A 21,101-nucleotide genomic window follows, 5' to 3' on the forward strand; every position below is an offset into this window, starting at 1 on the left:
GATTGATATTCTACCTATGTGTCCACTTCTCTGATGTGTACAAGATCATCTGAATATTAAATCACTGAGAAAGTTGTTCTTATTTTGAAGACTAGGGAAGTATCTAATGGTAATTTAAAAGTTAAATTGAGCTGTTGGACAATTCTGTAGGAGTTCCTTCAATATCTTGCAACAATTATAATAATAATTCTTTCTAACTTTTGGTGCAAACGCCAGCGATTTTGAGGGGAGAGAGAAGTTGACCTCAGTGGCATTTGAACTCAGAAGAAATGCTGCTAAGCATTTGTTCAGCATGCCACCTTAACAATAATGATAATATAAAAATATTTATGAAGGCAGTGAGCTGGTGCAATTGTTATTGCACTGGGCAAAAATGCTTAGTAGTATTTTGTCTGTTTTTATGTTATGTGTTCAAATGTGTCGGGGTCAGTTTTGCCTTTCATCCTTTCAAGGTCGATAAAATAAGTACCAGTTAAGCACTAGGGTCAATGTAATTGATTAACCTTCTCCTGCTGAGCTTGCTGGCCTTGTGCAAAAATTTGAAACCAATATAAAAATATTTATGAATAGAAAAAAAATGGAAACTGATGTATTTTGGCCACATGCATGACTGAGTAGTTATTTAGTTTGATTCACAGTCACATGCTTGTAGGTCAATACCATTGCATGCACTTTGTGCAGGTTACTTCCTCCATAGTTTTGGCTTGTCCAAACCTTATGAGTGAAATTGAGTATATGGAATCTAGTGCCCAGTTTGACACCACCATCTGCGCTTTCTGTACCTTTAGAATTGTTCACTTGATGCAAGTATTCGAACCAATTCTCCCTTTACTCTACCAGAGAAAAATTAACACTGTTATTGGCTGCTTAACATATTCAATAAAATCTATTAATTATTCCTATGCTTTCTTTTCAGAACACAGATCTTGCTCTTCCTCTCTGGATCCATCAATATGTGGCTTGTGTATTAGTTGAAGCTTATCACAATTATATAACATCCAAACACTTAGGTTCAGTCTTTATGGAAGGTGTTAAGCAGGTAGAGTTCCCTATATTGGTTCTTTGAAAGTGTCCTCAATTTTTCATGAAAGCAAGTTTTTTTGTTTTGTAAAAAATATCATAAATATTTCTTTCAAAATAATGTAGCTATAATGTATAACAACTACTTATTTGAAATAATTACCATAATTTTATCATGTGTACCACAGGTGGCGTTAGTAGTGCGTCAGCAGCAAACCAATGAACAACAGTTCAGCAGCTGGGCTTGGGAACTTGTGTTTAAGCTTCATCTCCACAATGATACCTTGCCACGCCCTTCATCATTTGAGCCTTCGACTAATTTAGTGGACATGGATAATATTCCAGAACTGAGAAAAGATACATTTTTAGCTTCTGTCCAACAAGGATTAAAAGTTGATAACCCAATTGCAATGTACGTTGCCATGACCATGACAAAATATGGACACGAGTAAGTATTGGCTTTACAAGTTTGTTATATATGTAGAAGCAACTTGACATGTATTTAATATTATAGAACCTGAATTTGAAATTATAAGAACTGGTTAAAGTGTGTTGGTAGTTTGTACTCTTCTCCCCCACCTCCACTCTCCTCCCTTCTGTCATACAAGAAATGTTGTTCGTTTCCAGTCTTCTGTGATAGACATGTGGCCCTGGAAAAATATGACCTTACTTGAAAACAGGTGAGGGTTAGTGAGAGGAAGGGCATCCAGCTGTAGAAAATATGTCTCAATAAATTCTCTCTGACCCATGCAAGCATGGCAATGACAGGAGATATGTTTTGGAGATATGCTGTGATTGAGAAGACCCAGCAACTAAAGTGAGATCACAGCCAGGCATGTCTTGCCCTATTAAGAATACCCCTGATGCGTCAGGTGATATGATATGCTTGATAAGACCTGTTGAGTCAAGTAAAACCAATATCATAGCTGTGGCCAGTGCCTTCTGACTCACTCCCATGCTGGTGGCACGTAAAAAGCACCAACCAAACATGGCTAATGCCAGTATCTCTGACGTGCTCTTGTGCTGGTAGCACGTAAAAAACACCATCTGAATGTGGCCAGTGCCAGAACCCCCTGACTAGCCCCTGTGCTAGTGGCATGTAAAAAGCACTATCCGAACGTGATTGATGCCAGGTCCGCCTGACTGGCTCCTGTGCCTGTGGCATGTAAAAAGCACCCACTACACAATAGGAGTGCTTGGCGTTAGGAAGGGCATCCAGCTGTAGAAGCATTGCCAGATCAGATTGGGGCCTGGTGTTGCCACTAGTTCTTCAGACCTCAGTCAAACCGTCCAACCCATGCCAGCATGGAAAACAGACGTTAAATGATGATGATGATGATGATGATGAATCATTCATCATTGGAAAGATTCTTTTTCTACGTTCTTAATTGAAAAATAGTATTTTACAAACTAAATCTGAAATACCTGTTAGAAATTATTTTTTTATATATTGTTGTTTATGAAAAATATTTTAATTGCTAAATCATTTTCTTTTCTTGCTTTCAGTGTTGCTGAGTTTATTACTCATGGAATCCCCTTACTCTCCAAACTGAACAGCTTATACTATACCAAAGCTGTTATACATATCATTGGACATTGCGTGCCTATGTTTTATAATCAGGGACAATATTTGATAGAAAATCAAGAGTGAGTTCATTGTACTTCATTTGCTTTTGCATATTTACTACACAACTGTTTTATTGGTCTTTGCAATTGTGAATGAGCCGTCAAAAGAGCCTCAGCATGTATGTTTGATATGTTTGACTTCCCAGAAATAGCAGTTAACTCTCTCTCTCTCTCTCTCAAATCATACCACAACTGTGTTATAATAATAAACACATTGAATACTATAATGTAGTCCTAGATGTATGTAAAGTTTGCACTGTCATGGTTAGAAAGCTTTTGATCATAGGTTGCTGACCTGTGATTAAACAACAACAGTAACAACTGTTTTCCTCAAAAGTGCTACCAATCCAAACCAAACCAAACCTGTTGTGTAGTGCTGAAGATGACTGAGTTATATTGATAGCATTCTTTAAAAAATTCTCAAATTTCTTTGGATTGAAAATTCTCAAATTTCTGTGGATTGAAAATTCTCAAATTTCTGCTTCCATCTATCCAAAAATCACTTTTACTTACTTCCATAGTTATTTTAAGGAGACAATTTTCCCATTAATAGCATCTTTAATCCTTTAGTATCCTTTAGTATTTAAGGAGACAATTTTCCCATTAATAATATCTTTAATCCTTTAGTATTTAAACTGGCCATATCCAGCCCAAAATATTCTTTGTTCAAACTGACCAGATCTGGCTTCTCATGTCTACCCTACAAAGTTATTTTAAAATAGACAATTACATCATCAAATTCTTGTAGTCACAAGATAATGCATGGTCAATTAAAAACAATGTGAATAAATAAGCATTACATTTACAGAATAATTTGAAAACTAAGAAGCTCTTACTGTAGAAGTCATAAATATTTAGATACTGGTCTTTGGTGTGAATTTTTTCATGTTTTCAAAATCTCAATACATGAAAAAATTACATAATTTTTCTGCTTCTGTCTGCCAGTGCCCTGGATTGGTAAGTAACAATGCTTCTTTTAAGGTAAAAATAAATGCATTGATGAGTGACAAAATATTTCTCTCTGGTTGCCTTTATTTTGGTTTAGACTACTGTGGTTCTTCATATTCAGTGGGAATTCATAAGGGAAATCTTTTTTTTCTCTTTCATTCATGTGGATTGAATATAATTGTCAGTTTCTTATTGAGATTGCTTGTAATGTAATTATATAATATGAAGTAAATAAATGGACAATGAGTACTAGGTAAAGAAATGCAGTGAGCTATATGTGAAGAAGAAACATTGAAAATGCAGGGGAGAAAATGATTAAGATAAAGGGTGAAAGATGCTGGGAATTCTGATATTTTATTTACTCTATACTTATAAGATTATTCTAATTAAAGTTGTCATTATTATTACATATAATAGATATTTTGATATTTAAAAAAAAAACTTTGTATTCTTAACTGTAAAATTTAAAGTAAATCTTGTGTCAATTTAGTGTATAACAACTTTGCTTATTATTTGCAGAGCTATCAAACTTTGGTTTGTTAATTTTCCTTTTTCATATTTACAAATAATAATTGGAATAAATAAAATATCGATCACTTTTTGTCTGATTTAAGCAATACCATAAAATAATGGCATTTTGTCATTAAATACACTCTATAGTGTGTCATTGACTTTGAAGAGAACTTCTAAATTCTGTTTTGAATTGATTTTATTAGTAACAAGGAGTTAGTGTCTGCCCCTAACCCTTTCTAACATTGCTTGGGTTCAGAAATCATTTCCCCTTCAAATCTTTTAATGATTGGAGCAAGATTTGTTTAATGTCTGAGCATATATATTTAAGATGAAATGCAATACTAAAGTATTAATGATGCTTTCAGTATTCAGTTCGCTTTGAATTTCATAAGTTTACCTTGTTTGCAGAAGATAATAGTATATATAAATATACATTGCATGTTATGCTTAGAAGCGATCACTTTACCAGAAGTTTTTGACTTGTGGTTCAGTAGAACAAACCATTCCAAATCCATGTTAGAATACCTGTGTAAATGAAGTAAGGACAGGCTAGCTTGTAATGACTTAGAGTTGTAAAATGTATAGTAATACTGTATCTTTATATTTTTAAATGTTTTAATTGAAGAAAGTATTATGTAATAGGCAAATTCTTTTTCTCTCTTGCATAGTCCTCTGAAACATGTGTATTAAATGCATTTAAAATATTAGTATTTGGTTTCATTGGTTATTCCACATTACTCCATGTGGAGTATAGGCCAGTTTCCTGGTTTCTCTGGTGTATATTTTTCTCCCTGGACGGGACACTAGTCCGTTGCAGGTTTACCATTTTTACCAGCTGAATGGACTGGAGTAACGTAAAATGAAATGTTTTGCTCAAGAACACAATGCACTACCTGGTCCAGGAATCAAAACCACAATCTCATGACCATGAACCCAACATCCTAACCACTAAGCCATGTGCCTCCAATGGTTTCCTTGATTCAACTTCATTATATGTATGTATGTATATACATACATATAACTTAAATTCTGTGCTGCATCTTATTATTAGCTGAAAATTTAGGATTTCAAGGTTTAACAAGATGTTTTACTAAAGGTTTACTGAAACCCCTTACACCTTACTTTCTTTTATTTGCAGGTTCTTGAAAACACTCCACAATGTCTTACTTGCTGACGAAACTCCTATGCGAGTTGCAAAAAACCTTATTTCTTCTGATTTCCCTGGTGCCATGACCAAATTATTTAATTCCATGATTCTGGTAAAGTGACTACAGATTATTATATTACTTAACAGATTCAGTATTTTTTGTAAATATCTGAATGTAGTTTTGTTATTTTACTTTTTCATTTGCCTCTATTTATTTATTAGACTCAAATACAAGCAACAAATTGTCCTGCGGATGCTGTGACTGTCATTACATTATGGGCTCATTTGATGCTGAAAATTCCAAAATGGAGTTTGGACAGGTAATTTTTTTTTTTATACGTTTTTCAAATTTACAGGTAATTTATTTGACCTTTGTGGATATATATCCAGATATTAGGCTGTGTAATTACTGGTTAAATGCTCTAAATATTTGTGTGTGTGTGTGTGTGTGTGTGTGTGTTGGACTCTCCTGTTGTAATTAACAGGTGAGGGTTCTGCAATTTCTTTCTGAAAAACCTGCACTGATGGTTTGTTTATAGGGATCAAATGTTTGTGCTGAACATTCACTTACTTCCTCCATCAAACCAATTTTGTCTGTAGTGGTGCACAGTGTGCCACACATCTGATATTGAAGTGATTGCATAGCAACATGAAATGAAGTGTCTTGTTCAAGAACACAACATACCACCCACCTGGGAATCAAAACCACAATCTTATGATTGTGTGTGCAACACCCTAATCACCAGGCCACATGCCTTCACCACACACACACACACGCACACATTTAGTGTTGACTGTTGGGAAAAAGAGAGTACTCAATACCATAGTAGAGATTAATAATATATTTTACTATGGTTGAGTCATTCTTTATGACTTGCCTGAAGATCCTGTGAGTGCACAGGATCTTCAAGCAAAACTCAGAGTAGCAAAAGGGTGACTTGACTAAAATATGACATACATACATACACACACACACACACACACACATACATACACACACACACATACATACATACATACACACATACACATACATACATATATACATGCACACATACACGCACACACATATATTAATGCAAAACTTGATATGTAAGTCTAGATTGGGTTAAAATGTGGTGTGTTTCTAATGTGGTACTCAATATGAAATCCTAGTTTTCTGCACTTTAATTCTGGAACATAAGTATATTCCAAGCCTACTGTTGTAGGAACTGCAGGTACCTCTCATTGATAAAAGTAATGTGTAAGTATTTTGTAGAGTAACATATAAATTAAAGAAGAAGATGAAGCATGAATTATAGTACAACTTCAATATTCATTACCATTATGAAGGAAGTGAGGTGACAGAATTGTTAGCATGCTGGGAAAAATGTTTAGTGGCATTTCTTCCATCTTTACATCCTGTGTTCTGCTTTACGTTCTGAGGTTGACTTAGGTTTTCATCCTTTCAGGGTTGATAAAATAAGTACCAGTTAAGCTCTGTTGTTGATTTAATTGACTTACCCCACTCCCACGAAATTGTGGATCTTGTGCCAAATTTTGAAAGCAATATTCATGACCATTGTTTCTGTTCTACTCCACCTCTAACCACATTGTATGTAAATGGTTCTGTGTGATGAATTATGCAATATTTATGGTTAAATATTCTTTACTGGCACTTCATCAGACTAGCATTCAGGTGTGCCTCTTTACATGACGTGCTACACTGGTGTTTTAACCATAAATATTGTGTAATTTATCACACAGAACCATGTACATGCAATGTGGTTAGAAATGGAATTGTATAGAAACAGTTGTAATGAATATAACATTTGTGTTAAATTCATTCTTCGTCTTCTTCCTCATTTTATATAGTTGCTGTAAAATACTTGATTATTTTGTGGATTATCTTAGATTACACAGTTATTAATGAAGTCCAGGATTATTATTTATTAGTTATGAACAATATTTTAAATCACTCAATATTAGGGTAGGTAAAGGCAGCAAGCTGGCAGAATCATTAGCATCCTGGACAAAATGCTTAGTGGCATTTCGTCCATCTTTATGTTCTGAGTTCAAATTCTGTCGAGGTCGACTTTGCCCTTTATCCTTTTGAGGTTGATAAATAGAGTACCAGTTGAGCACTCCTCCAAAATTGCTGGCCCTGTACCAATTTTGAAACCATTATTAGGGAAAGTAATTTGTTAAAATTTTGTTATGTAGAAATATCACAGTAATATTAAATTATTGTATGCCTGTGTGTATGGTTGTTTGGAGGGATACCACAGTGTTGCTTGCTTAACTTTTGGAGTAAGGTGTGAATAAAATTCAATTTTATATGTTATACATTTCAAACAAATGATAAAAAAATATGCTACAATGTCTTTCTGTTCTTTTGATAGAAACTGCTGTTATGTGCTGGACAACCTTGTGCGAAGTGCATTCCGTTATGTAGAAGCACTGAAGAAGATTGAAACCCTTCTATCAGAACAGTATCAAGTAAGACATATTGAGCTTTTTTTTAATAACCAGTTGATCTAGCATATCAGTGAAGGGGGGCCGGTGCGCATTGATGCCATCGAGAGGTAGGCCCTGAAACGGCGCGCATTCTCTCCTGATGACCCCATACACTTGCTGGCTTCTGGTATGCGGAGTTCTCGACTGGTAGCACTTGCATGTGCGAGTTGTTTGCAAGACATTCTTCAAAATTTGCTTTTGTTACATTTATTCAAACCTCAGAATCCCTTTCAAATAATTCATGCTTGTATATGAAAACTGTTATAAAACTGATACTGAGATATTTTGATTTACACAATATAATGATAGCAGTTTCAGCTGAACAAATTTAAAAGATTTTGTGTTACTTGATGGAGGTTCATTGTAATCATGGCTTAAATATTCTTTGGCTTAGTTCACTTAACTAAAAATAAGTACCATGTGTAAGTTTGGTTTCCTACTTTAACCCTTTAGTGTTTAAGGTAACCATATCTGACCCAAATATTGTACCCATTTTATGTTTAAACTGGCCAGATCTGACCTCTCATAGCTATCCTACAATATCATTCTAAAAATATATAATCACATCACCAAAATGTCAAAGCTACAAGATAATTCATGATTAATTCAAAATGATGTGAATAGATAAGCATTACATTTGATAGAGTAATCTGAATGCTAAAAGTTTAAGCTGTGGGAACACTGAATAATTAAATGAATGTTTAATTTTTAACTTCATATGCTGAATTCATATGTTATGGACCAGGAGAAGTCTCCAAGAGCTCTTTCTACTGCAATCCCTCCAAGAGACAGTAAAACCTGCAGTAGTTCATCCTGAGTTCAGAGGCACCTCATTTCTTTTGTTACCATGTTTCTGTTTGAAAAATACTGTCTTTGTTTCAATTGATTTTTAGAATAATGAAAAATTTAGTAATTTAAATTTGTCATTATTAAACTGGTGTTTGAAACATAAATTTTTGGAAGATTTGACTTAAATCACTTTGACCCTTTAACATTCAAACTGGCTTTATCTGGCCCAAATATTCTGTTTGTTTTTCGTTCAAACTGGCCAGGTCCAGCCTCTCACACCTATCCTACATTGTCATTCTAAAAGTAAACACATTGAAATCTTGAAGCTACGACATGATTCATGAGTAATTAAAAAAAGATGTGAATAAATAAGCATGGCATTTGACAGATTAATCCGAATGCTAAAAGGTAAAAACAGGAAGTTTGTAGCATATAATCAAGGGTGGGTTGGGGCAGTTTGGTATTGAAAGGGTTAAATGATAAGGAAGAAGTTGAAAGTAATGTCAGTACCAAACTGTTTGTATTTAAAATTGTTATGTGTGTATTTTCAGTGTATGTTAGCAGAATACAGAAGTCAGGGTGTTGTAGAATCTTTTGTGAATTGGATTGCTGCTGGTCAGAATCTGCCATCATTCATGGAAAAACAATCATTACCTGATGCTCCATGGCTAGCTTACCTTATTCTCAGCATTGAAGGAAAGTATGAAGAATGTACACTGTTATGGCCAACTATACAACAAGAGCTTTTATCAAATACCAAAATATCTGTGGAACAAGCCTGGAAGGTTAGTTTGCTGTTTTGTATAATTATTTTAACCTGAAATGCAATCACAGAAATGGGCAACGGTAAAAATGGTAGTAATATACAAAGGAATACAACTGTTTTTCAAATGCATAAACAGATATTACAAAATGTTGAGACACGTAATGAAATGAATGAGAAATAGGAAAAGCAACCATTCTTAACAGATACCTAATCTATTATAACATGATGCTCAATCGCTACTTATTCATATATTAAATCACAATCATATTTATATTTTTTGGAATAAAAGATTCATGTTCAGATACCAGAGTAGTCTATATAGGTTATTAAACATTTACAGATTTAGACTAACATGTCGTTTGAAATATATATTTGAACATTTCTTGCTTTTTTTTTTTTTTTTTTGACTAATTTCAGAAATCTGCTGTCAAACTCAAGTTAAAGACAATCTCTGCTTTCCATCGTCTCAATATTTACCGTTGGGCTCAACAAGCAGTAGACACTCCTAATGATCATCCTATATTGCCTCTAATATGGCAACGCTTTTTTGTGCTCTACCTGGGAAGATCTATTACACCTGGAAGGTATATCATTTAATTTATAGTTATCAATGATTACAAATTTATTTATTCCATACTTGCCTTTCATGAGATATAATTGCATATAACTTGTGCAAATGTGTGCATGATTTATTTTTCACAATTTGTTAGTCTTTAGAAACTGTCCTTAGACAAAGGAGACTTGGTCAGTCTCATAGTCAGTCCTATAGTCTTTACGAATTGTCTTAGGATAGAGAAAACTTGGTCAGCAAATCAAACAACTGATCTATTTTACCAGGCATAATGAGAGTATTGACAATCCAAGAATGTACAGCTATAGAGGCTTTATTGAAATCAATTCATATAACTCACATGTTCGATGGCCGTTTGTTATTTTTCATTTGAGCTTCCTATAAAGTGAGGGATGGTTGTTCATTACTTGAATTTTTTTTGTTCCATTGGTAGAGGCTAATCTTTCAAGAGAAGTTCAATGACCATTTACACATGTTATATCTCATTAAATGCCAACCATTTAAACCTTTCTCCCTATCTAATCAGATATTTGATTATCAATAGTGACATGGGTTTTTAGATGTGTAGCCATTTCTTCATGCATAAGATGAAGTATTTCAAACAGACCTCTTGTATACAATCAGATCCAGGAACTTTACAGCTGAGCATGTCTTTTCCTTTCTTCTGTTATTGCTATTATGTGTAGGTGTAATTTATTTTCTGACATATAGTGATTGCTTTATTGTTGTAGTGCACAACTCTTTCTCATAGCTTGCAGCAGCATTTATATAAATTATTTCTGTTTTAGTTTACAGTGTCTCAAAAAAAAAAAAAAAAAAAGCTTCTAGTTTCAAAAGAACCCATTTTCCTTGAGCTTATATTTCTGCTCTTAGTTTTCTTTATAGAAATTACATAGCAGGCTCCACTTCTCAGAAATTTACAATGTAATCTTATTAATGTCTCCTGTAATATTTATGTCATCTTGTTTTCCCTTCCACTATAGTTCATTTCATTTGTTCTTCCCCTCTTCTTGTTTGCCATTAATGTCTCCTCTAATGTCAAATTTCTACATATGTCACCTGCAATGTAATACATTGGGAAATGTTTCATCATCCTACCCGTTGTCATAATTTTCTTTTTGATTTCATTGTTATTTGTCTGTTGTATATTGTATGATCCCTATGAGTTTACACTTTTTGAAAGCTCCTTTATTCTTCTGATCATTCTTTTTACCTTTTTTCTCTCTTTCCAATGTTGCTGTTATATGAAGTTAACACTTTTGTCAATATTTACAAATTTTTTACTTGCTCTGTCAGTATACAGAGTTTTATTTTCACATTATAAATTGTATTGTGAACTAGTATTTAGTAACTATAACTGTTTTCTTGTTCTGTTGCTTAATTATATTCCGGCTTTTACTTATCTTAGATTAATAACTAACCAGCTGTTCTCTTAAAAATCTATATCATGCATTCTGACAGATAAAGTAAATATAATCTATAATCTTCATTAATATTATTTCTGAATTAGTCAGAGATGTCATCTTGTTTTCTCTTCCACTATAGTTCATTCCATTTGTTCTTCCCTTCTTGTTTGCCATCAACTTCTCTAAAGTCAAATCCCTACATATTTCATCACAGATTTTTGTTACAGCTGATAATTTGGAATTTCATTTTTCTATAGATCTGCAACAATATTTGTATTATATTTCACAGCTTACCAGAACGAGCAAGCAATGGAAACCGGTTCTTTGAAAGCCTCAGTTACCGAAACCTGCTGAAAAAAATGAAAAAGAAACTTGTGGATGTAGTTCAGCACCATATTGCTGTGTTACAGAGTGCCAAAGGTTCTGAAGGAGAAAACACAGGTGAGTGATGACAACTTAACAAAACTTCTCCATTACTTCTGGAACTCAGCAGTTCTTTCATTTTAATGTTCCGTTTTTTGCATATTCTGCTTTTGACTTTACAACCCTGAAGCCACCCTGACCTTTCTTAAACCAACTATCCTTTCAAAAGAAACAACATTCCACACAATCTTTTATCAAGAACTTGGCAGTAGCTAAACTGGAACTTTCAAATAGTCCAACCCAGTTACAATATCTGTTCCTTAATCTCCCCTAACACAATAATAACTGGTGCAGAAACTCTAGTTCTAACAACTTCAGCTACACTCAATCAACCCCATTTAGTGCATCTAGTGTAAGCTCTGCAATAGAAAAAAATAGGGTGCTGTTTAGATGATCATTTCCATGAACATCCACAACACTATATTATATATACATGTATATGGTGTGTGTATATCTGGTTGTGTACATATATACTTTATGTCAGATCACAAGCAACCTGAGATGAACCAGTCAAGTATGATGTTGTTTAAATTGACTATACTCCATCTTCTATTATTTGTAGGTAGCCACCTATGATAGAAGTCATTATTTATGATCTTATGCCTCTGGTAGTATTAAATTTTTAAATATTTTACGTATGCTCTTGTGTCAAATTGGGTGGAATGATAGAAATGATAGTGTATTCAACAAAATGTATCTATTTCCCTTTATTTTCTGAGTAAAAATCTCATTTGAGTTAACTTTGCTTTTCATTGTTCTTGAGATGAATTCTTTGGATGTTTTTATGCATATATAGGTCAGCTCTGATTGTATAGTTCTATGGTATGTAGTAGTTAGCCAAACAACCAGGTACAACCTTTACATCTATTGTTCCATGGCTCGACCTTGTTAACAATCTTAGAGTACACTTTGACATGCAGTGATGAATCAAATGAGATTCAGTGTGCCAGTATAGATATGTTATATTCTCTCCACTGTTAAATCTGTTTCTGTATGCCTCTTGTTGTTGTTTAGCCCCAGGTCTACTATGATCAAACAGACCCATAATTAAAGGCATTTCAGTCATATCATGCTATTTTTTCAGGATATCTAGGATCACATTATTGAAATATGGTAGACTGGGATTTGGCTGCTGTTTCTAGTATGTTTAATGACCACACAAAGATACCCTTGCTTGCCTGTATGCTTGTAGATATTGTGGTTGCTACCACGAAGGCAGGTATGATGGATTGGGTCAGAGCACAATAGTGTTCCTCTGCACATTTGTGTTGTGCTGCATTCTCAACCCATGATGTACTTAATGTTTTTTCTAGTCCTCTCTGTATCTGGTTCTATTTTAAAGTTTGTCAGGGCTAAGTGGAAGACTTGTAAACTTAAGGATTCTATTGTAGTGGTACTTTGGAGTGGTTGGAAGTGCTTTTCATGGGAGGGACTGTTTATGTTGAAGTTGGATGTGGCAACAAACTGTACTTATTGTATGTCCAGAAGGTCTTTGATATTCTTGTTTCATTTTGTAGCTTGTCTGAAAACATGAATTCTTTTTAAGATATACTCAGGGTTATCTCTCTTTGGTATCCTCTGCTGAAGAAGGCATAACGAGCCAGAAATGCTTGTAAAAGTCCAAGAGAAGAATCCACTGAACTGATAATGGTGACACCTTTACTATAAGTGAGAATTTTTTTCCACAGTAAATTGCAGTGAAATTACCTTTAGAAGTTAAAATGTCACAGACTTACTGGAACTAATCTAAAAACATTTATGTTCTTTTTTTCTTTAAGAAGTACCTATGCCATTGACAGAATCTAATAATAATTTCTTATGTACATTTTTAGAATCTCCACCCATGTCTGAATCTTCCAGTTGCCTTTCTTTAGAATCTTTGAAAGGAGAATGTGAGGAAACCTTAAAGAAGTCGTTAAATACTCAATTACATACTACATTACAAAAGTGAGTTGTTGTTTTTTATGTTGGATATTGTTCTGAATGGTTGGAAGCTCTTGATACACTGAGAGACAAACCAATATTTTATGATATTAATTTGATCCTTTGTTGATCTATGGAAGTCTACTTGTTTCTTGTATTGTCATACACTGATTATTGTCAGAAGAAAGAAGTCTCTTAGATTGACTTGTAACATGACAAATTAAATGAAGACAAATCATCAGAAATAGCCCCATGTCTCATTAAAGGTTATGACACATTTTCATTTTGCTACTGTCTGGACTGAAATGTGAACCAATATTCTTTTATCCCCAAGAATTTTTCTTCTCTACTGATTTGAGGTCCATTTTCCATATGCATTCCTAAAATTTTAAGTGTTGAGATCCATATCTCAAGGTTTTACGAGTGAGTTAACAAATTAGATTTAAAGGAATGGATGTGTCTTATTGCATACCTGTCCAATCCAAGCCAATATGAAATTACAGGTGTTCAAATGATGGTGATAGTGACATTACACATTCCACATGAGATGACCTTTTAAGGTGAATGTCATTCACTTCCTGGCAAATGTTACTCACTCTTGCGTGGTGGGTGAAATTCTGCAGATGTAGAAGCCTTTGCTCTTTGCTCTTTGCTCTTTACCCAAACTGTTGCAGCTTAATTATGAGCCACTTGAGAAGCTTGGGGTATTAAGATTTTGTTGTGTTTAGGATGTGGAGGGACATGCTTAAAAAAGATGGTTTCAAGTTTCAGTTTTTATAATTAACAGATCTTTTGTTCACTTGCAGGAAAGAGACCAGTTTGATTGATGTAGGACTAGAGAGGAAAATAAATTTAAGGGAAGAAATCCCATTACAGATATTGAAATATATTTGGTTTTAATTACTTAATTATAATTCAGTAATGGATAATGTTGATTAAAACTTTAGTATTTGATATGTTCATCTTTTATTATCGTTTATCAATCCAAATGTTGTGTGTGTGTGTGTGTGTGTGTGTATTGTGTGTTAAAATCATATACATGTGTGTATATGATTTTATGTGTATGTTTATGTATATAAATGTGTATGTTTATGTTTGTAAATGTAAAAGTCAACCATGTGTATGCGTTTGTAAGTGTAAGTATGAAGAGAAAATAGTTAAAGAGAATAAACTTATTTCAAGAAGTGTCGAATAATTAAAAATATTCTCTCCTAAACCTTTCAGCTTATTTGAGAGTTTTCAATTTTGGCTGGATGAACCTCGACTTCATGAAGCTACCTTATATCTCCCTGCACTTCCAACACAATATGATTCTGAGCGCTTGCAGAAGATATTTTTCTGTGATAAGGTGGGTTTATTTATTTCTTTGATATCATACAAACATTTTCTTGTTTTTTATTAAGATTAATTAATAATAATGTATTTGTTTATAGGCAATAATTTGCATGCGAGCGTACGTGCATGTATACACACACACACACATATATTCATATATATATGTATTCATATATATATATATATTTTACGCTACTGACATTTGCTGTTTGTTCAATTAATATTACTTTAAACTGTTTCGCATTTAATTGAATGTAAAATGAATATTATTAATTAATCTTACTATAAAATATACTTGGATTGAATTGCTGATGTGAATCAGTTGTCTTTTAGGTTTCTTTATTTGATTTACTCACTGATTATTAGTTATTGTAATAAAACTGAATGTTAATCAGATCATTAAGGCTAAATAAGTCAGAGTGGGATGTATATCTTACAGATGGTGGAGAAATCATATTGAGTTATGGGTGCATATCTCACAGCTGGTGTTGTCTTATGCTCCATAGACAAGATGTTAAATATAGTTTTGTAAAAAAATTAAAGAAATTCGTACTTAGTTAAATTGTTATTATTGGATACTTTCGATTAATCTTGAAGACCTATATTTTTGGGGGGCGACAAAATTGGAAAATATGATTTTTTGATGTTTTCCTAATTTTATTTGTAGCATAAATGAACTGAAATGTTTTAAACTGTGATTAAAGCAAAACCTGTCATTCTTTTATCTAATATATAATAATAATTGTATTTGAAAATATATCTATATTTTCTCCAACTCCATCAGATTAGAAAATCAGGTATTTGGTGCAATTTATAGACATTCTTATGTCATACCTATTTACAGTTGTCAATCAGATTTGCTTTGCCTATACCATTTAGAAACATCAGTATCGTATGATGCACTATCTTAGCTACATTATTTTGTACACTGTCTAAACCATGTAGTCCAATACTCTGTTTCAGTTACTTAATGTTTCCTTGCTGGTTTAAACTATATCAGCCATCTTTATTCATATACTTCAAATAATGATTACTCATAGAATTCAACCAAACCGGTTTTATATGAACTAAAACTATTGAAATACTGTACTTGATCTCTAATTGTGGAGGGAACAAGTGGAAGGGGTAGACTCTGGAAGATGTGGAATGAAGAGGTGAGGAAGGATCTTCAAACATTGGGTGTCACAGAGAGGATGACAAGAGACCATGGTTCCTGGCAGTTTACTGTGTTTGAGAAGATACATCCAACTAAGTAAAATTGTCCTTGCATACAGGCATGTTCCTTGCATCCCACTTCAGCTGAGCACTCCTGTTGTGTCCCACATTATGGCGACATATTTTGTTGTCTCTGTGGGACTGGCCTGAACAGTGTACCTTGCTGACTGACATTACTGACTGCATCAGTCAACAACAGATCCTAATCTTGTAGGCTTGTGGGTGCTGGTGCCACATAAAAAGCACTTGTGCCGCTGCCACATAAAAGCATCCATGCCAGGCTGGGTAAAAGCACCCAGTACACTCTGGTTGGCATTAGGAAGGGCATCCAGCCTTAGGAGCCATGCCAAAACAGACAGGGAGCCTGGGCAGTTCTTCAGCTGGTCAGTTATTGTCAAACCGTCCAACCTATGCTAGCATGGAAAACAAGCGATAAATGATGATGATGATGATGGTAGTGGTGACGACAGCAGCACTGGTGGTGGAGGTAGCGGCTTATAAGATACTTTATTTTAACAAAAAAATGTCTCAAAAAGTCATCCCGAGTCCTATATGTGTAGTGGGACCCATATTACATGCATTAATGCACTAAACATTTTTTATTTGAATGTGCACTGCTGAAATGAGGGGGTGCATCTAATGTGCCTGAGCATCTTTTATGCCTTTAGATGCAGTAAATATCATAGAACTTTACATTAACATGTCTTGTTTCTAGTTATGTAATTATCTGATATGTAAAACTTCATGAATAGTTGTACTTGAAATATTTCATTGATAGCTTAGAACATTTTAACTTGGAAACTTTTTGTTTTGCAGAGTCCTTGGATGGAGTTAATTGATATGAATATGCTTACTTATGAATCTTTAACGTTGGCACTTGTGTGGACTGAAGAAATCACTGTGAGTTACCATCATCAATATAAGCAGAAAAGTAAAACTGATTCTAACTTCAGAGTCAGTACTGGTTAGTATATTTATATTTTCTTAGGTGAAGCACCTCATTTAGATTTTTATTTCCTAAATTTTCAGTTAATAATTACAAGAAGTAAAGACATTTTTTGTTATATTTACTTGTAAATAAATAAAATATTTTAAGTTATTGGTTGCCAATAAGATGTAGAAAGATAGGTTCTGTCACATGGACTTATATATTTCATGAGGTTGATGTCTTCACTGAGACCCAAATGACAGTGAATTCTGGGTTTGCAAAGAAGTATTCAGTTTTTATATAGTAAAATCATATTCACTGCAGGTATTTTGGGATATTTATATCTAAGTATTTCTGTTTAGGAATGGTTATATAAAATTTTCTGAAAGTATCACCTGTGATAGACAGATGGTGTCTGATATCTGCTGATAACAAATTCTTTGACCCCTGTCAGTCATTAACAACCATGGGTAAGGGTCCTAGTTGTCTGCCTTAATGGAATAGTGTTGTCTGTGGCTGAATGGTCCAATGCATGAATGGCAGTCGCTTCCACACAAGCTGCACTTGTAGGTTGTCCTGGTACTGTTTAGGTTGTAGTGTAGTCTGGTTCTATCGCTCTGGTATAGTCTGTTTGAAAGGATCCAAGCCTGTTCAGTATGGTATGAAGGACAGGTTGTTGCCCATGCAGCATGTTCCCCCCACCCCCCATCCTTCCCCACATCACTGATGAATCCAAAGGAATAACACGGCCATTAGAGTTTGGCACCAGTATCATCACAAGAGTTGGCAGAACAAGGTTGTAGACAATGTCAAACTGCCTCAGGGACTCTGACTATTAATTTTTTCCCCTCAAGGTTTATACTCAGAGCCTTTCCCATGGCTAGGTATATCTGCAGGGCAATGGGCATTTGCAACTCTATTTTCCTTCCACTATGTAGATGGGTTGCCCCCCTGCTCCAGGCTAACAAGCTCCATTTTCCCAACTGACTTGCTAATTAATCCATAGGTTGGGAGCAGTAATGGCTAAGAGGTGGTTCCATACTCTTCAGAATCCTGAAACTACTGAACCAGGGCCCCACTACTTTATGTAGTTTAAAATCATACCCAGATATATGCTAGCTTACTGTCTAACTGGCAGTCCACAAGAAACAATAGTTTGTCTTCAAATATACATCTCCATAAACATCTTTCCATCAGCAGAGCAAGATAACCATTTAATCAATAAGGTGATCATAGATCAATAAGGTGATCATAAATCAATTAGGTGATAATAAAATCACTAAGGTGATCATAAAATAAATAAGGCGATCATAAAATCAATAAAGTGATCATAAAGTCAATAAGGTGATCATAAAATCAATAAGTTTGTCATATTTTTTTGTTTGTTTTTGATTTTATTCTTGTGTCTTGTCTTTGTATTTTCTTTTCTAGCCACAACTCGAATTCTGAACCGGTTAAAAACACACAGCATTCCACTAGGCCCCCCTCCTATAACTGATCCATCACCACCTGTACCAGAAGTGACTGTTACTGCACTTGAAGAGAAGTCTACCCTTATGTATATTATAAATACAGATTTGAAAGTACTCTGCAACCATGCTAGGTAATAATATCACTAAATTAATTCCTCAAATATTTTATTAATTGTATCAAGTGACATTTGTCAATATGTCCTCCTTTAACTTTTACTCAAAGGCATGCACACACACACTCACTCACACACACACACACACACACACACACACACACACACAACACTATTTCACTCTCGTTGTAAAAACGATTCTCTTGTATCTGTAATTAGTAAGACATGAAGTGTGTTAGTTTTTCCTCTTTCTATTATTATCAGTTTTTGAGATCAGATCAATATTTTATTAAACTAGTTATCATTCTAGTTTGCAATAAATGATGAAATATCCTCATGCTTCTGTCATCAAATGATGCACTCTGTGTACTCTTGTCGTCGAATGAGATATTATTATCCTGACAAGCACTGCCTTTACATGTTGGATTATGCTGAGAGATGCTGCTGCCACAATTGAGGGAGTGGTTGATGATAAATATGAGTTGGAGGGAGATAGGGGAGAGTAGATGATGACTAAAGGTTGGATATTGTTGATGGTTGAATGCAGTGAATGGTTGAGGGGTGATGAATGTATATATCATTTGTTGGGAACATTGGGGAGAGTAGGTGCTGAGTGGTAGAATAGGAGGGGCGAATGTCTGTGATGATTCCTCTCTTTATGGTTGAAGAATAATGATAATCATAAGATTGGTTTTTCTGAGACAAAAAAAAAAGAAAATGGCAAGCTGGCAGAAACATTAGCATGGTGGGCGAAATGTTTAGTGGAACGTCTGCCGTTACGTTCAAATTTTGCCAAGGTCGACTTTGCATTTCATCCTTTCGGGGTCGATAAATTAAGTACCAGTTACACACTGAGGTCGATGAAATCGACTTAATCCCTTTGTCTGTCCTTGTTTGTCCCCTCTATGTTTAGCCCCTTGTGGGCAATAAAGAAATAGGACGGGCGAAGAGAAACACAATAGTATTATGTTGTCCGGAAAGTTCTGAGTGTTTTTAATATGCAAAAATGGATATATATGTAATTGACCTTTCAATAGATTTTATTTGATGAATTAATTTCCATTATTATTAATAACCTTTTCCCATCTATCAGGCAATTTAGGTATTCCACAAGCATAAAATTTGACTGGTTTTGAAGAGTAAAAGATATCTAGATGCATTTTCACTCCATCTAAATTGTTAAATGTTTTTCTTTGCAGTGAGTTCTGTTAGAGACAAAAACAAGTGGTAGTCAGATGGTGCAATATCAGCAGAATCTAGTGGATGGCATAAGAGACCCCAGCCAAGTTCATGTAACTTTGTTTGGGTAGCCAAAGACACATGTGGTCAGGCATCATCTTGTTGGAACACTACCCCTTTCCTGCTGGCAATCTCCATCTTGAATTCTTTGATTCTTTGGTTCAAATTAGCCAGCTGATGATAGTACACATCAGAATCAATGGTCTGGTTTTGTGGGAGAAGCTCATAATAAATAATGCCTTTATGATCCCACCAAACACAAAGAAAAGCTTTTCTGACATAAATATTTGTCTTTGGTTGCTGTTTTGGGGAACCATTATGCAAACTGCAGGATCTTTTTTGCACTATGTTTTCATACACAATTCATTTTTCATCTCCAGTCACAAGCTGTTTCAAAAAAGTCATGCTTTCATTCCATTTCAAAAGTATAACACAAACAGAATACTGGTCCAAGCAATTCTTTTCTGAGAGTTTGTGAGGGGCCTATACATTATAGTGAGAAATGTATCCTAGCTTCACTAGGTGTTTATGAGCCATACTTTTAGAAACTTCCAACTCTTCTGCAAGTTTCTAGTCATAATATTTGAGTTTTCTTTGATTTTTGCCTTCAAAATATCTTCATCCAATTTTGAAGGTCTTCCACTGTGACTGTCATCTTCCAAGTTAAACTCTCTAGCTTTAAATTTTGCAAACCACCTTCGAACAGTTGATTCACCAACAGCATCATCACCATATACTTCACAAATGTTTTCACAAGTCTTTGCAGCATTTTCTCCTTTTGAAAAAAATGCAACACAAATATCGAATTTTTGGTTATCCATTTCAAATGTCAATAAAGGGTAACTGGAATAAAAGATAAATCTATTTTTAGTCAAGAACAAAGAAGAGATGCACTACCACTTCAAGCAATACCAAAGTTTTAACTGTTGTGTTTCAGGTGTGTTTGTTCAATGAAACATTAAAAACACTCAGAACTTTCCGGACAACCTAATAATAATACAATAGACAGTGGGTAGTTGAGAGAAAAGGAGATGACATATAGGTGGGTAGGTTACAAGACTATGAGGGGAAATGACTAATATGGTTCATCAGGAGATTGAAAGATGTATGATAATAGGAGTAAGTCAACAGAAAATGATTAAGTAGAGAGTAATAGAAAGAGATAATTTGG

The 21,101-nt window shown here is 34.3% G+C and overlaps 1 protein-coding gene across 1 annotated transcript in view; it reads left to right on the top strand.

The window, feature by feature from the left end:
* Positions 1-21,101, top strand: part of LOC106883775 (ectopic P granules protein 5 homolog) — a 130,856-nt gene that overhangs the window by 77,217 nt on the left and 32,538 nt on the right. Inside the window, exons 16-28 of the mRNA XM_014934904.2 lie at positions 917-1,039; positions 1,209-1,468; positions 2,527-2,667; positions 5,246-5,366; positions 5,477-5,574; positions 7,636-7,732; positions 9,091-9,324; positions 9,723-9,889; positions 11,572-11,723; positions 13,538-13,652; positions 14,853-14,976; positions 16,995-17,142; positions 18,538-18,709. Of these exons, the coding sequence (XP_014790390.1) occupies positions 917-1,039; positions 1,209-1,468; positions 2,527-2,667; positions 5,246-5,366; positions 5,477-5,574; positions 7,636-7,732; positions 9,091-9,324; positions 9,723-9,889; positions 11,572-11,723; positions 13,538-13,652; positions 14,853-14,976; positions 16,995-17,142; positions 18,538-18,709 (1,952 nt within the window). The remainder of the gene's footprint in view (positions 1-916; positions 1,040-1,208; positions 1,469-2,526; positions 2,668-5,245; positions 5,367-5,476; positions 5,575-7,635; positions 7,733-9,090; positions 9,325-9,722; positions 9,890-11,571; positions 11,724-13,537; positions 13,653-14,852; positions 14,977-16,994; positions 17,143-18,537; positions 18,710-21,101) is intronic.

This window comes from Octopus bimaculoides, chromosome 4, assembly GCF_001194135.2.
Source record: "Octopus bimaculoides isolate UCB-OBI-ISO-001 chromosome 4, ASM119413v2, whole genome shotgun sequence".
In the NCBI taxonomy this organism is placed as follows: domain Eukaryota; kingdom Metazoa; phylum Mollusca; class Cephalopoda; order Octopoda; family Octopodidae; genus Octopus; species Octopus bimaculoides.